Source organism: Nycticebus coucang, chromosome X (assembly GCF_027406575.1).
Source record: "Nycticebus coucang isolate mNycCou1 chromosome X, mNycCou1.pri, whole genome shotgun sequence".
Taxonomy (NCBI): domain Eukaryota; kingdom Metazoa; phylum Chordata; class Mammalia; order Primates; family Lorisidae; genus Nycticebus; species Nycticebus coucang.
Genome location: NC_069804.1, coordinates 54,906,697 through 54,921,500, shown reverse-complemented (window position 1 = coordinate 54,921,500; position 14,804 = coordinate 54,906,697). Strand labels below are relative to the sequence as shown.

General features: G+C 49.6%; 2 protein-coding genes across 7 annotated transcripts; one reads left to right on the top strand and one right to left on the bottom strand.

Moving 5' to 3' along the window:
- Positions 1-26: 26 nt before the first annotated feature.
- PQBP1 (polyglutamine binding protein 1) lies at positions 27-12,428 on the bottom strand. Of its 5 annotated transcripts, none has more exons than XM_053580789.1 (7): positions 12,311-12,428; positions 4,649-4,733; positions 1,494-1,605; positions 1,153-1,265; positions 691-975; positions 414-477; positions 27-241 (listed from the first exon to the last, which is right to left on the bottom strand). In XM_053580789.1, the coding sequence occupies exons 2-7, from the start codon at positions 4,713-4,715 to the stop codon at positions 85-87; spliced, it is 798 nt and encodes a 265-aa protein (XP_053436764.1). In that variant the 5' UTR covers positions 4,716-4,733; positions 12,311-12,428; the 3' UTR covers positions 27-84. The 5 variants fall into 5 exon arrangements, with proteins under 5 accessions (XP_053436764.1, XP_053436763.1, XP_053436762.1 ...); XM_053580788.1 differs by lacking the exon at positions 12,311-12,428 and adding an exon at positions 5,137-5,278; XM_053580787.1 differs by lacking the exon at positions 12,311-12,428 and adding an exon at positions 5,137-5,268 and having other exon boundaries at positions 4,649-4,875.
- On the top strand, positions 5,359-10,865 carry TIMM17B (translocase of inner mitochondrial membrane 17B). Of its 2 annotated transcripts, none has more exons than XM_053580795.1 (6): positions 5,359-5,497; positions 6,257-6,356; positions 7,384-7,447; positions 10,080-10,208; positions 10,290-10,400; positions 10,490-10,865. In XM_053580795.1, the coding sequence occupies exons 1-6, from the start codon at positions 5,472-5,474 to the stop codon at positions 10,576-10,578; spliced, it is 519 nt and encodes a 172-aa protein (XP_053436770.1). In that variant the 5' UTR covers positions 5,359-5,471; the 3' UTR covers positions 10,579-10,865. The 2 variants fall into 2 exon arrangements, with proteins under 2 accessions (XP_053436770.1, XP_053436769.1); XM_053580794.1 differs by having other exon boundaries at positions 5,470-5,564.
- Positions 12,429-14,804: the final 2,376 nt, after the last annotated feature.

Genomic DNA, 14,804 nt, shown 5'->3' with positions numbered 1-14,804 from the left:
GGAAGGAAGGATGTGCTCAGGCCTTATGGACATGATCACAGAAAAGCTTTTATTAAAAACTCTAGGCCTGGAGAGGGCGACGATTCAGTCTTGCTGCTTGGTTCGGGAGGCCTCAGCATTGGCCCGGAGCACAGCCCCGGGGGATGGGTAGGGACGCTGCTGAAAGAGGGGCCCAGCTGCTGTAGTGTCAGCACCCGTCTTAGCCTCATTCCGCTTAGGGAGTCCTGTTGACCATGTGCCCCTGTGGGTGACAGAGTGTCGGAGAGGAGATAGGGGATGTGGTGGTCACTGCCCACCAGGCCCAACTAAGGAATAGGGGAAGGCAGTGGGAGGAGGGCCATGGTGTTTACCTATGTAGTGAGGAGCATGAGGAAAAAGAGCAAATGAGGGGCTATCACTTAGCTTTCACTTACCGGGGTGCATCCGAATATGAGCTGGGGTCCATTGGGTCTAACTCTTCATCCTTTCTGCTCACCACTGTGGAAGTAAGTGGCAGGGTTAAGTCTTCAATCAAGGCCTGAGAAGCTCCTGATCACTGACCCCCATGCCCCAGGAAGACACGGACCCTGTGGCTGCTGCATACCACAGCACTCTTCTCCCAGCCTAGGTCCTAGGAGGGAGGGCTTCCTTACACTGCAGGTACCCTGGGACCTCACTTGCCTCACTTGAGCCCCAGCCTGCTCTTCTTACCCTTCTTGCTCTTTGGGTAGGGAGCCAGCTCCTCTCGGCGATGGTGGCGCCGTTCTTTGCCCTCTTCTCGGTCTGCCTTGTCATAGCCGCGGTCCCGATCCCGTTCCCTGTCCCGTTCTCTCTCTCTGTCCACTTTGTCATAGACACGGTCTCGATCTCTGTCAGACTTGTCATGGCCCCGGTCTGACTTGTCGTGCCCCCGGTCTGGCTTGTCATAGGCCCTGTCGGTCTTGTCGTGGCCCCGATCCGACTTGTCATGGCCACGGTCTGATTTCTCCTCAGCATCTGGGACATGAGTCTTGAAATGATCTTCTCCTCCCGCCCCAGGACTCAGTAGCCGCTGCCTTCAGCAATTTCCCCTGCTTGGTATCACCTACCCCTCCTTGATCCGCTATGATACACTTGGCCTCTCTCTGAAAACTGTTAGAATCACTCAAGGCACCCTTGAATCTGCCAACTCACCTGCATTACTGCTCCTGAGCTTCTTGGCAGATTTGGTAACGATGGAGTTGGGGTCATGTGGGGAGAGCCAGGACACGAGGTCTGTGTCTATATTCCAGTAGTAAGGGAGCCCACTGTGGGGCAGTGGAAAGGAAGGAGTGTCAGCACAGATGTCTTCTTTGTATCTTCAACTCTTATCTCCCCAATCTCTGCCTATACCTGCTTCATGTCAGGTCCTCATGGAGAAGATCCTACATCTCTTCTCCTGTGTCCCCCCCCACTTAGCCATAGTGAGGATCAACACAGGAACGGTAAAGTCAGAAGTCAGCTTTCCCTACCCCTCCCCAGGTCCCTGGGCTCACCAGGAAGAGTCGAACACCTTGTACCAGCTTGGTGGCAGGCCCTCCAACCGGGTGGCCTCATAGTCCACAGGATCATCATCATAGTCCTCAGCAATGATCTCTTCCTCTGGTTCTGGCAGAATAAGGCCAGGGGAAGGAGGAGGAGAACAGGTAAGGACTGAGAGCATTCGTCAAATCCCTACGGGCCCTGAAGAGACATGCATGCTCATGTTCCCACAAACAAGTAGATGTGTATACATATGCACACCAGGAAACACATTTAAGTATCCCTCACTTTCCAAATCCAACTCTATTTGTATTAGAGGATTTACAAAAACATTTACCTAAATGTGTCTGTGGCTTCAGATGAAGAGTTGATAGGGATTCATCAAAAATCTTATCCAAAGGCCAGGTGCGGTGCCTCATACCCATAAGCCTAGCACTCTGGGCCCAGGTGGGTGGATTGCCTGAGCTCATGGGTTCAAGACCAGCCCAAGCAACAGCAAGACCCCTGTTTCTAAAAAATAGCCATGCGTTATGGTGGGTGCCTGTAGTCCCAGCTACTTGGGAGGCTGAGGCAAGAGAATGGCTTAAGCCCAAGAGTTTGAGGTTACTGTGAGCTGTGATGCCACAGCACTCTAAAATGACAAAATGAGACTGTGTAAAAAAGAAAAAAAAAAACTTATCCATAGGCCAGGCGCAGTGGCTCATGGACCACTAGCACTCTAAGGGCTGAGGCAAGTAGATCGCCTGAGCTCAGGAGTTCAAACCAGCCTGAGCAAAGCCACACCCTGTCTCTACTAAAAATAGAAAAGCTAGCCAGGCACTGTGGCAGGTGCCTATAGCCCCAGCTACTCAGGAGGCTGAGGCAAGAGGATCACTTGAGCCCAGGAGTTTGAGGTTGCTGTGAGCTATGACACTATGGCACTCTACCCAGGATGACTGAGACTCTGTCTCCCGCCACAAAAAAAAAAAAAACTCTTATCCAAGGTGGTGCCTGTGGCTAAGTGGATAGGGCGCCAGCCCCATATACCAAGGGTGGCGGGTTCAAACCCAGCCCCAGCCAAACTGCAACAAAAAATAACTGGGTGTTGGGCGGCGCCTGTGGCTCAGTAGGTTAGGCGCCGGCCCCATATACCGAGGGTGGTGGGTTCAAACCCAGCCCCGGCCAAACTGCAACCAAAAAATAGCCGGGCGTTGTGGCAGGCGCCTGTAGTCCCAGCTACTCGGGAGGCTGAGGCAAGAGAACCGCTTAAGCCCAGGAGTTGGAGGTTGCTGTGAGCTGTGTGATGCCATGGCACTCTACCGAGGGCCATAAAGTGAGACTCTGTCTCTACAAAAAAAAAATAAATAAATAACTGGGTGTTGTGGCAGGTGCCTGTAGTCCCAGCTACTTGGGAGGCTGAGGCAAGAGAATTGCCTAAGCCCAGGAGTTGGAGGTTGCTGTGAGCTGTGTGAGGCCACGGCACTCTACCGAGGGCCATAAAGTGAGACTCTGTCTCTACAAAAAAAAAAGCAACAATAACATCAACAAGAAAAATAGTTGGGCGTTGTGGCGGGCACCTGTAGTCCAGGCTACCTGGGAGGCTGAGGTAGAAGAATCGCTTAAGCCCAAGAGTTGGAGGTTGCTGTAAGCTGCAACGCCATGGCACTCTACCAAGGGTGACGAAGTGAGACTCTGTCTCAAAAAAAAAGAAAGAAAAATATCCAGGCGTTGTGGCAGGCACCTGTAGACCCAGCTACTTGGGGAGGCTGATAGAATCACTTAAGCCCAAGAGTTTGAGGTTGTTGTGAGCTGTGATGCCACAGTACTCTATCAAGGGCAACATAATGAGACTCTGTCTCAAAAAAAAAAAAAAAAGGTATCTATTATCAGCTCAGTGTCTGGCCCTCAGTAGGCCTACAACAGATTTCAGCTATGGGTATAATTAACAAGGAAATGCATGTGCCAACAATAGCATAGTGACTGTCACACAGTAGGCCTATAATCATCACTATTGCTAATAAGATATATGGTAGCCGGCTGTTGTGGCAGGTGCCTGTAGTCTCAGCTACTTGGGAGACTGAGGCAAGAGAATTGTTAAGCCCAAGTTTGAGGTTGCTGTGAGTTGTGATGTCACAGCACTTTACTGAGGGTGACATAGTGAGAGTCTGTCTCAAAAAATGAAATAAGATATATGCCTTTTATATTGAGTACAGGGTCTGGTACTCAATAGGCTTAAAAGAAATATTAGTGATCACTGTATTATTAACTACACTGTCTATGCCTGGCACACAGTAGGCTTGTAATTGATGTCAGTTATCAAGTAGACAATAAGATGCATTTTCCAGGGCCTGGCACACTGTAGCCCATAAAATATGCCAGCTTTTAGTATCATTGACAGTAAGGTATAATTAGCAGCCAACAGCACAGTAGGCCTAAATGACATTTTATGCTGTTAAAATAATGTGTATGGTTTATATATAAACCATATACCGAGGGTGGCGGGTTCAAACCCGGCCCCGGCTGAACTGCAACCAAAAAATAGCTGGGCGTTGTGGCGGGCACCTGTAGTCCCAGCTACTCGGGAGGCTGAGGCAAGAGAATCGCTTAAGCCCAGGAGTTGGAGGTTGCTGTGAGCTGTGTGATGCCATGGCACTCTACCGAAGGCCATAAACTAAGACTCTGTCTCTACAAAAAAAAAAAAAACATAATGTGTATGGCAGACACTTGGGAGACCCAAAATACATGTCAGCTCTTGATACGGTGAACAATAAGGTATAGGTCACCACTATAGTGCCTGTCACCACAGTACCTCTGTTATTTATTGTACTGATAACAGGTATTTCAAAGTAATATCCTGCCACTGTACTCGTCACACAGGATACTGCTGTGTCAGCTATTTTTCCTATTAGATGCTATGTAATTACCCCCATGAATTGAACCTGGTATGCAGTAGGTCCAAAATGGGCATCAGCTGTCAATACTGTTAAAGGATGATCTATCTATCCCCCAAGCTCCTGCACCCCTCACACAGTGCTTGGCATGCTGTAGTGATGGATGTCAGGAATTCATACTGTTAACAATGAAATGCCTGACACCCGACTGCTTGGTGCACAGTAGACACATGGTATCAACAACAAAATGTCTGTCAAGCCTGGCACATGGTAGGCCCATCTGCTCTTAGCTATCTCACCAGGCTCCAGATGTTTCAGGATTCCTCTCTTGGCCAAGCGGGTCTGTAGCGCAACAGGCAGCGGCATATTTGGTAGCAGAAAGACCTAGGGACGGGCAGACAGACTGAAAACCAGCTCAGATCAGGATTCAACTCTGGATCCTTGACCAAGTGCCTCCCTTCAGAATGTACTGATCTGATCCCACCTATCCAGTTGCTCCAGTAGCTGGACGGACGGAACGTACGCACTAAAAGATGGAAGACATAGGTGATAATATCACCAAAACTCACCAACCCGCCTCTAGAGACCAGGTTCTCCAGGACCCAGTTCCTCGCCCAGGCTCCACCCACTATCAAAGGGGCCAAATGCGGTTCCCCCGCGCCATAGTAATGGGCTCATCCAACGTCCTCCAAAGACTGCCAGGTGGGAGGAACCAAAGCGATAGGACGGGGGAGTGGAGAACACCACCTCTTCCACCTCCAAAAAGTTGTGCCCACCCCAACGTTACCGATACAGTTGTGCAGATAATGGAAGGTTGTCAGATCGGCCACCTCTCCCTTATCGCCGCTAAGATCGCTAGAAACACACGACTCTTTTCTCACAAAGCACAGAATGAGGTATTCTCTCCCCGAGCCAAGAAGTATCTGGGCGACGCTCAGGCGGTAGTGAACAGATAACGCAACCCCGGGTAACCAATGAGAGTGTGTCTTTGGATTGACATATAACGAAGCGACCCAATCGTTGTCCTGGAATTGGTGGAGAGCTCGAGCGCCTGTGTGCGCCTGCACAGGGGGCGTGGCCCGGCTGAGGTAGTGCCTGACTGCGTGCCCAGACGCCGGCGCCATGGAGGAGTACGCTCGGGAGCCTTGGTACGGCGATGGGCGCAGACATCGGGACTGTTGCTGCGGCGCCAAGGCCAGCCGTGGGAGGCGGGCGGTGAGGCACTGGCTAGACAGTGCCACGTCCTAGACTCGGGGGCTCTAATTTCCTTCCGCTCCCCCCCATTTGGTTCCTCCCACTCGGTCTCACTTAAGAGGGACCACAACTAGTGCGCCTGGAGAAGGTGCGGTACAGGATGAACCACGCCACATTTTCCCTGACTTTTATATCTCCTAGTCCCTCTTTGTTAATGGAGAGACTCAGTGGTCGAATCCATTCTGGCCAGGGGGTGGCGCGATGTTGAGCGGAAATCCCCAGATTTACCACACGTGGTTTTTCCCACGTCACTTTTGTTAGTGGGGGGTGGGGCATGGATGAGCCTATTAAAGGGCAGGGAGTGGGGTCCCCGCGATCTGCTCTTGGTTTTTCCCAGTTGCGCCAGATTTAAAAGGCGGAAAGAGTAGGCAATTGGTGGGACGCGCTCCTTGTTGAAGAAGGGGCACAACCCTGCCCTGCTTCAGTATCAATACGGGCTACTTCTGTAGGGCATATTGAAACGTGTTGTTTTTTTCCCCCTTTACTCCATTTCTTGGTTTAATGGAGGGGGCTGAAGCGACTGGACTAAGTCATTATCTGAAATGCTTCTTCCCACGCATGAAGGTGACTTGGTTTCTCCCAGTTGGAAACAGTCCATGTGAAGGCCAAGGGGAGGACTCACAGTAACTCCTTCCTTCCCTTCCCCCTTGCAGCCCATGGAGAATTGTGGATGATTGTGGTGGAGCCTTCACTATGGGTGTCATTGGCGGCGGAGTCTTCCAGGCCATCAAAGGCTTCCGCAACGCCCCAGTTGTAAGTTCTGGCTTTCCTCTGGGTGGTATGGGAGTCAGGTTTCTTGCCCATACAGGATATGGCTCTGAAAACTGCTTGGAGCTGGCAGTCACATGCACTTACTCATTCTGGTGCTTGCTCACCTACCATGTGCCAGGCCTGGCTCCTGGGTCTGGGGTTTTGGGGGAATTGCAAACATGACCTCTGTTTCCCACACATATACCCTGACTGGGGTTTCTCTGTGGAAATGCTGTGATGTCAAAATAGTCATCATGAAATCTTAAATGTGTGTGCAAGGCCAGATTTTTATCTAGAGGCAGATTCTAGCTCAGAAACTTGTATAGACAGAAATGACAGGAATTTAACTGGCAGATGGAGAACAGCCCTAAAGTTGAGAAAATCCTTTTAACATATTTCATGGCTTTAAATGCCACTTATTTGCCAAAGTCTCTGCAGTTTATACCCTGTCTCTTTTCTTGACTCCTGGAACTCTTCTTTCTGGATTTTTGGCCAAAAAATCTGTTTGGCCTTGCACACACATTTAAGATTTCGTGATGACTTATTTTGACATCACAGCATTTCCACAGAGAAACCCCAGTTTCTCATTTTCAAGGTCTTAGCATAAATGCCCCCCTCCTTAAAGAGGCCTTTCCTGACTCCTCAGCCACAATCATGTCTTTTCTTATCTCCTCTATATAGTGCATATTGCTGTCTGAAGCTATCTTGTTTATCTTACCTTGGCTCATGATTCGTGTCTCTCACTAAAATGTGAGTTCCAAGAGAGCAGAAACCAGTCTACCTTGTCCACTGCTGTATCCCTGCAGGTAGCATGGTGCTTGGCATATAGTAGGTGCTCATTAATCATTTACTGAATAAGTTAATTAGAACTTCTCAACTGAGCTCTGAAAACACTCTGGGGTGCTCACCAGACCCCTAGTTCTTGGCTACTTCACATCTCTACCCTTGATAACCCTAACAGGTTTCCCATCTCCTTTTTTGTATTAAATACTGGAAACCCTGTTTTGACTCCCTTCCTTACTTTTCCCAGGGAATTCGGCACCGCCTGAGAGGTAGTCTCAATGCTGTGAGAATCCGAGCCCCTCAGATTGGAGGTGAGAAGAACTTGAGGAGATATAGGAAATGTGATGGCAGAGTTAGGGGTGGATGATTCTTTGGTTCATGACTGCAGTTGGGTGTCCAGAGTCTAATACCAATTCTTCCTGGAACTTCCCAGAAGAGTGACATTTACCAAGAATTTAATATGGAAGAGTAAGAATGTAGGTTCTAGAGTTTAAATCCAGGCCCTAGCTATTTTTTGGTGTGTGACCTTGGGCTAGTGGCTTAACCTCTCTGAACCTCATCTGTAACATGGAGTCATAACAGTAACTACCTCAGGTGGCACCTGTGGCTCAATGGGTAGGGTGCTGGCCTGATATACCGAGGGTGGCCGGTTCAAACCCGGCCGTGGCCAAACTCCAAACAAAAAAATAGCCAGGCATTGTGGCGGGTGCCTGTAGTCCCAGCTACTCGGGAGGTTGAGGCAAGAGAATCACCTAAGCCCAGGATTTGGAGGTCCCTGTGAGCTGTGACGTCACAGCACACTACTGAGGGCAATAAAGTGAGACTTTGTCTCTACCAAAAAAAAAAAAACATAAGTACCTCATCAGGAGTTTTGTAGTTTATAAGTTCTGGTTGCCTATGCTAAACACTTTAATAAGTGTTATCTATATATCTATATATATATATTTGCATATACATGTGTTTTTCAGGTTTCCATTTTTTGCCTTCACAAAATTAAAGAGGCTTAAAATTTAATTACAATAACAATGTTTGAGATAAGGACTAGAAACAAAAACCTCGTAAAGAATGAACGAACATAAATACATTCAGAAAAGAAATCAGAGAATTGCTGCATTGAAATATTAAGTAATAATAATAATAATAATGCAAAGAAAGTAACATTTACAGGGCGGCGCCTGTGGCTCAGTTGGTAGGGCGCCGGCCCCATATACCGAGGGTGGCGGGTTCAAACCCGGCCCCGGCCAAACTGCAACCAAAAAATAGCCGGGCGTTGTGGCGGGCGCCTGTTGTCCCAGCTACTCGGGAGGCTGAGGCAAGAGAATCGCTTAAGCCCAGGAGTTGGAGGTTGCTGTGAGCTGTGTGAGGCCACGGCACTCTACCGAGGGCCATAAAGTGAGACTCTGTCTCTCCAAAAAAAAAAAAAAAAGTAACATTTGCATTGTCAAATATTATGTCTATTATAGAATACTTTGCGATTCAATATGGAGTCGATCAGTTAACTTCTTATTTTTTTTAAGTCTCAAAATAGACAACTAATATTTATAAATAAAAGTAAAAGATAATTTCAAAAAATAGATCATGCCAAATCTTACAGACAATAGAAAAAGAAGGAATACTTTAAAATCATTCTACTTGATCTGGGTACACCTAATATTAAAATTGGAGAGAATATATTATTATAAAGGGGAAATTACAAACATATTTCACTTATAAATAAGGATGCAATATCCCAAACAACATATTAACAAGTTGAATTAAAGTTAATGTTTAAGTACTTTGGTCAAAATTAAATCCAATTTATGTGGATTTAACCAGACAAAACACTTTAATAATATTAACTCATTTAAAACTGTAGCAGTCTGGGCAGCGCCTATGGCTCAGTGGGTAGGGTGCTGGCCCCATGTACCGAGGGTGGGGGGTTCAAACCCAGTCCTGGCCAAATTGCAACAAAAAATGGCCTGGTGTTGTGGTGGGCACCTGTAGTCCCAGCTGCTTGGGAGGCTGAGGCAAGAGAATTGCCTGGGCCCAGGAGTTGGAGGTTGCTGTGAGCTGTGTGACACCATGGCACTCTGTACAGAGGGTGATGGAATAAGACTCTGTCTCAAAAAAAAAAAAAAAGAAGTCTGGGGGCAGCGCCTGTGGCTCAAGGAGTAGGGTGCCGGCCCCATATGCTGGAGGTGGTGGGTTCGAACCCGACCCTGGCCAAAAACTGCAACAAAAAATAAATAAATAAATAATAAAATAAAATAAAAATAAAATTGCAGAAGTCTGGGCGGCTCCTGTGGCTCAAGGAGTAGGGCGCCGGCCCCATATACTGGGGGTAGCGGATTCAAGCCCGGCCCCAGCCAAAACTGCAAAAAATAATAAAATAAAATAAAATTGCAGAAGTCAAATAATATATAATACCTCAAACAGGTCCTGGCGCACAGTAAGCCCTCAGTAAACATTTTAATTATCATTAACTGGCTTTCCTAACTTGTTTCCTTCTCCCTAAAACCAAGATGAGAATTCCAACTCTGTATGGTAATTTATGAAGATCAAAGTTGCTCTGTTAAAGGCCATATAAAGATAAAATATGCTGGGCGGCGCCTGTGGCTCAAAGGAGTAGGGCGCTGGCCCCATATGCCAGAGGTGGCAGGTTCAAACCCAGCCCTGGCCAAAAACTGCAAAAAAAAAAGATAAAATATGCTTGTAAATACTTGTCAGTTCTCTGTGAAGGCAAAGGGAATATCAGTGGTGATTCTAGACAGCTTGAAGTGGGACCTACCACAGAATGAGGATGAATAAGGAATATTCCCTAGGAGTTTGATATCTGCCTTTGTATCTGGGTTTTTCCTCCCATTCTTGGCCAGAGCATTCAAGCCTTGGAAGCTCCCAGGCCCCAAGATGTAGATTCTTGAGATTTCCCGAGAACACTAATTGGGCCTTGGTTTTCCCCTACAGGTAGCTTTGCTGTGTGGGGGGGGCTGTTCTCTACCATCGACTGCGGCCTGGTTCGGCTGCGGGGCAAGGAGGATCCCTGGAACTCTATCACCAGTGGAGCATTGACAGGGGCTGTGCTGGCTGCCCGAAGTGAGTGCCCCCTGCCCCTGTCCCCAGCCTCTTCTACACTGTCATGTGTGCCCTCACCTGTCTCTCTGCCCCCTCTTTCAGGTGGCCCATTGGCCATGGTGGGCTCAGCAATGATGGGGGGCATCCTGTTGGCACTTATTGAAGGTGTTGGTATCCTTCTCACTCGCTACACAGCCCAGCAGTTCCGAAATGGTAAGTACCTGGTGGACACTGGTGAGAGAGAGGCAAAGTGCTTTACCTAGCCTCCTCAGCTCATCCTTACCTGATTCTCCCTTCTGCAGCACCCCCATTCCTGGAGGACCCCAGCCAGCTGCCCGTGAAGGAGGGTACCCCAGCCTCAGGCTATCCCAACTATCAGCAATACCACTGAGGAAGCTGCCACCTGCCACCACCACCATGGGAGCCGCTCCTCGCTTCCCTCCCTGCTGATCTACCTCGAAGGGAGGACTGGCTCCCAGTTAGCCCTGGGACCCTCCAGAAAAGGCTTCTACTGTGCTCCCTTGTCCCAGGGTGGGGGTGGGGCACCCCAGCTACCCTGACAGATGGGTCCCCTGTTTCCTCAGGGCACCCTAGCCCCACACTGACATGTAACAAGCTCTCACCCCAGCTCCTTTGTGTGGCACCCTGATGAGTATTTAAAACCAGTTTTGAAATGCCTGTGTGTGGACTCCTAGAGCTGCCCACAGGGACCCTCCACAGGATAAGGTGCGGAGCCCTTTCCAGGGAATCCAAAACCCTAGGATTCACAGCAAGTGAGCTCTAGTAAATGTTTGTGGAATGAATGAGCAGAAAGGGAGAATGAACAAATATGTGAATAAGGATATGTCGGACCATAAGCAGACAGAGGAACAGACTTGGGGACAGAGGTGAGTGAGCACCAGGGGTGGAAGATAGGGGTCAGGGAGACCTGGCTTCCTCAAAGAAGGTGCCCTGGGTCAGTCTCCCCTTCGGCCACAGAGACACTTTTCTGCTGTCCTATGCTCAGTGTTGTCAGTTTTTGTTTCTTGAGAACCACCACAAAAAAACAGAAATTAGTTTTCATTTTGGAGTGGCAGAGTTACAGATTTTTCTCCCCAAGGGCCTGGGGAGAACAGCAGGGGAGTAGAGGGGAAGCCCCAGCGGAGACTTGAACCCAGTAGCATCACAGGCGTTTCAGCAGCAGCACCAGGCACACCCCCAAATACTGTAAATTCTGTGCAAACTTCTACTTGAATAGAAGTAGAAGTTTGCAAATATTGTCTCCACTGGGGTGCAAATGCCCCAGGGAAGCACAAAAGCTATGTGAAGAATCAATGGTTTCCTCTGCACAAATTGGTCCAGTGGCAAATGGCCTCCTGAGAGACATACGTACTTTTCATGCAAGCCATTGCAAAGGAAATGCCCGCCCCTCCTATACAAAATTGGTCCATGGGGATGCAAACGCTGAGTACCTGGGCCTTCAATTCTGGTGGTCCTAAGATGATGACAGCTGAGACACCTGCTTGAGCCGCTCATTACCAGGCAGTGGAGGCCACTTGACCAAGGGCCTTGGGGAGAACAGAACAAGGGAGTACAGGGGAAGACTACAATCCTGTAGCATCACAGGTGCTTCAGCTGCAGCACCAGGCATGCCCCTAGGAACGGAGTGCCAGTCAGACCCAAAGAATCCCAGGTCGTGACCATTACATAATCTCAGGCCCACATCTTTGGTTCCTACCCTTCTGGGTCCTTCCGGCTGGCACTGCCACTCCAGGGCCTCCTACCTCTTATCTCTAGGCCTCGCCCAACTCTACGTAATAATAAAGCACCGCCCACTAACTCCCAGGCTTCTTCCCAGAGTCCCCAGGCTCAGCCCTCAGGCTATGGTGGGCTCGGGCCCGGGCCCGGGCCCGCCCCCTTCCTAGCACCGCGCGCTGTCTTGAGGCCGCTTCAGGCCCCAACTTCTCTACGCGACTTTGGCTCCCCAGAGGTCACATGGTGCGGTCTCTTCCTGGTCCCCTCCAAACAGCCACTGCCCCTGCAGGCCCTTTGCTAAGCGCAGGTTCGCGACCCTCCGCAGTCTACCTTTTCTCATCTAATGGTCCCGCCTCCAGTTACTGCTAATCACCTGGCGCTCCGCCTACCTCTACCGCTACTGGGGTTGCGTTCGAGTCCTCTGGAACTCAGGGCTGCTGGACCCGCGGGGCCTTGGACGCGATTTTCCTGCCTCCCTTCCACCTCGGTGTCCGGGCTGCTCTGGCTTGACTGGGGCGGGGCGGGGCGAGGCGGGGCTCAGGGTGGGACGGAGCACCAGGACCGGGCAGGACCAGCACCAGGTTTAGAAGCGAAGGACCATGCTTAGTAAGCGAAGCTCGGCGCCTCAGGTGGGAGTTGTAGGGTGGTGGCGGAGTGGGGGATCTGTGAAGACCTGGCACCATCGAGATGGGGCTGGGGCGTCTATGGGTCATCATTGTCTCCTGAGCTGGGGCTGGGCCTTCAGGCCCCACACTGTGACCTGACTTAGGCTCTGCCCCAGCCCGCTTCTGCTCCCAGAGGGGAATGTGGTTTCACATTTTCGGCTGTTTTGAAGGGGAGGGACTACAGAGACAGAGGAAAATGGGAGGAGAGAGGCAGGGTGCAGGGGCTCACGCCTGTAATCCTAGCACTCCGGGAAGCCGAGGCGGTGGATTGCTTGAGCTCTCCAGTTGGGAGACCAGCCCAAGCAAGAGTTAGACCCTGTCTCTAAAAATAGCTGGGCGTTGTGGTAGGCGCCTGTAGTCCCAGCTACCCTGGAGGTTGAAGCAAGAGAATCAGTAGCACCCAAGAGGTTGCTGTGAGCTATGACGCCATGGCCCTTTACTGAGGGCGACAAATTGAGACTCTGTCTCAAAATAAAAAGAATAAGGAAGGAAGACTGAGGCAAGAGTATTGCTCAAGCCCAAGGGTTTGAGGTTGCTGTGAGCTATGACCCCTCAGCATTTCACCCAGGGCGACAGAGTGAGACTCTGTGTAAATTTTTTTTTAAGGGCGGCACTTGTGGCTTAAGGAGTAGGGCGCCGGCCCCATATACCGGGGGTGGCGGGTTCAAGCATGGCTCCAGCCAAAAACTGCAATAAATAAATAAATTAAATTAAAAAAAAAATAGGTGGCTCAGCGCCTGTAGCTTAAGCGGCTAAAGTGCCAGCCACATATACCACAGCTGGCGGGTTCGAATCCAGCCCAGGTCCGCCAAACAACAATAACAACTGCAACCAAAAAATAGCCAGACGTTGTGGTGGGCGCCTGTAATCCTAGCTACTTGGGAGGCTGAGGCAAGAGAATCGCTTAAGCCCAGGAGTTGGAGGTTGCTGTGAACTGTGATGACAGGGTACTCTACCCAGGGCAACAACTTGAGGCTGTCTCAAAAAAAAAAAAAAATAGGAGAGAGAGACTGAGACATGCACATAGGGAGATAGATGGAGCAGTAGAAAGACACATGGAGGCAGAGAGAGACATGCAAGAGATAAGTGAAAAGAGACAAGGAGAAAGCACAGAGACAGAAATAAGAGTCATATGAGGGTCAGAAATTCAGGTAGGGATATTGCAGGAAAAGGAGGCCCCATGGAGAGAAGGAATCACTGGAACATCCCTGTTTAAAAGAGGAAGGGCTTTATTTCAGCCGGCAGAACCACCTCAGACTAAAGTCCAAAAATGGCTGAGCTGCCGGACTGGCTCTGTCCTTTCCTTTTGACTCCAGCCAATGGGCCCTTGTCCATGGGTACCTTTCTCATTGGTCAGTTTGATTCGAGCTGGAGAAGGTGGGCAGGGGCTTTTACAGAAGCAGAAGCAAGCATTAGTTTCAAGTTCCCAGGAAGTTAAGTTTCTACAAATTCCTAAGAGCTGAGTAACCACAAGGAGGACTTTGCAGGAGTGTCCCTGGGCTTCTGTGAGAAGACTTGTTCTTTCAGACCTTGCTTTTCCTGTGTATTCTCTCTCAGGGAGAGGGGAAGACACTTGGTGTCAGTTGCAGGCAAACATGAGAGAGAAAACGAGAAGAGGGTAGATATGTGACCTGGGTTCAGGGGCTAGACCTGCAGAGAGCTGTAAGGGCAAGCCTTGGCAGGCAGCCTGCCCACCCACTTTCCACCTGCAAAGTCACAGAAAGGCAGGCAAATGTCTGACTTTCGCCCTGTTTCTCTTTTGAGCTCTGATTAATCCCAGCTACTTCCAACAAGGATTTCCCTCAGGTTCTTCCTCCTTTCTTCTTCCTACTTCCTCCCTGCCTTAGCCTCCATCTCTGCCTCTACCTTCTTGATCTGTCTCTCAGCTCTCCTTCCCCATATTTTCTGCTTTGGTTTCCCTGGCTAGTGGTTCTTATAACATGACCCCTGTGTCCCCTGGGTTTGCCACCCACTTGTCTGCCTGGGGAGAAGGGAAATATTTGCTGCGTGAGGAGGGTTAAGAAGATGGATAGAATTAGGGAAGAGTAAAGGGGTCCAGCCCTGACAATAGGGTAGGAGTCACCTTGCCCACTTTCTCAGGAAGAGACCAGAGAGAGACACAGAAAAAGTCACTAGGAAGGATAGGGAAAAGATGTAGACAGCAAGAGAAAGAGAAGCAGTAGTTTACAGAGAGATCAAAAAAGAGACAAAGAATGAG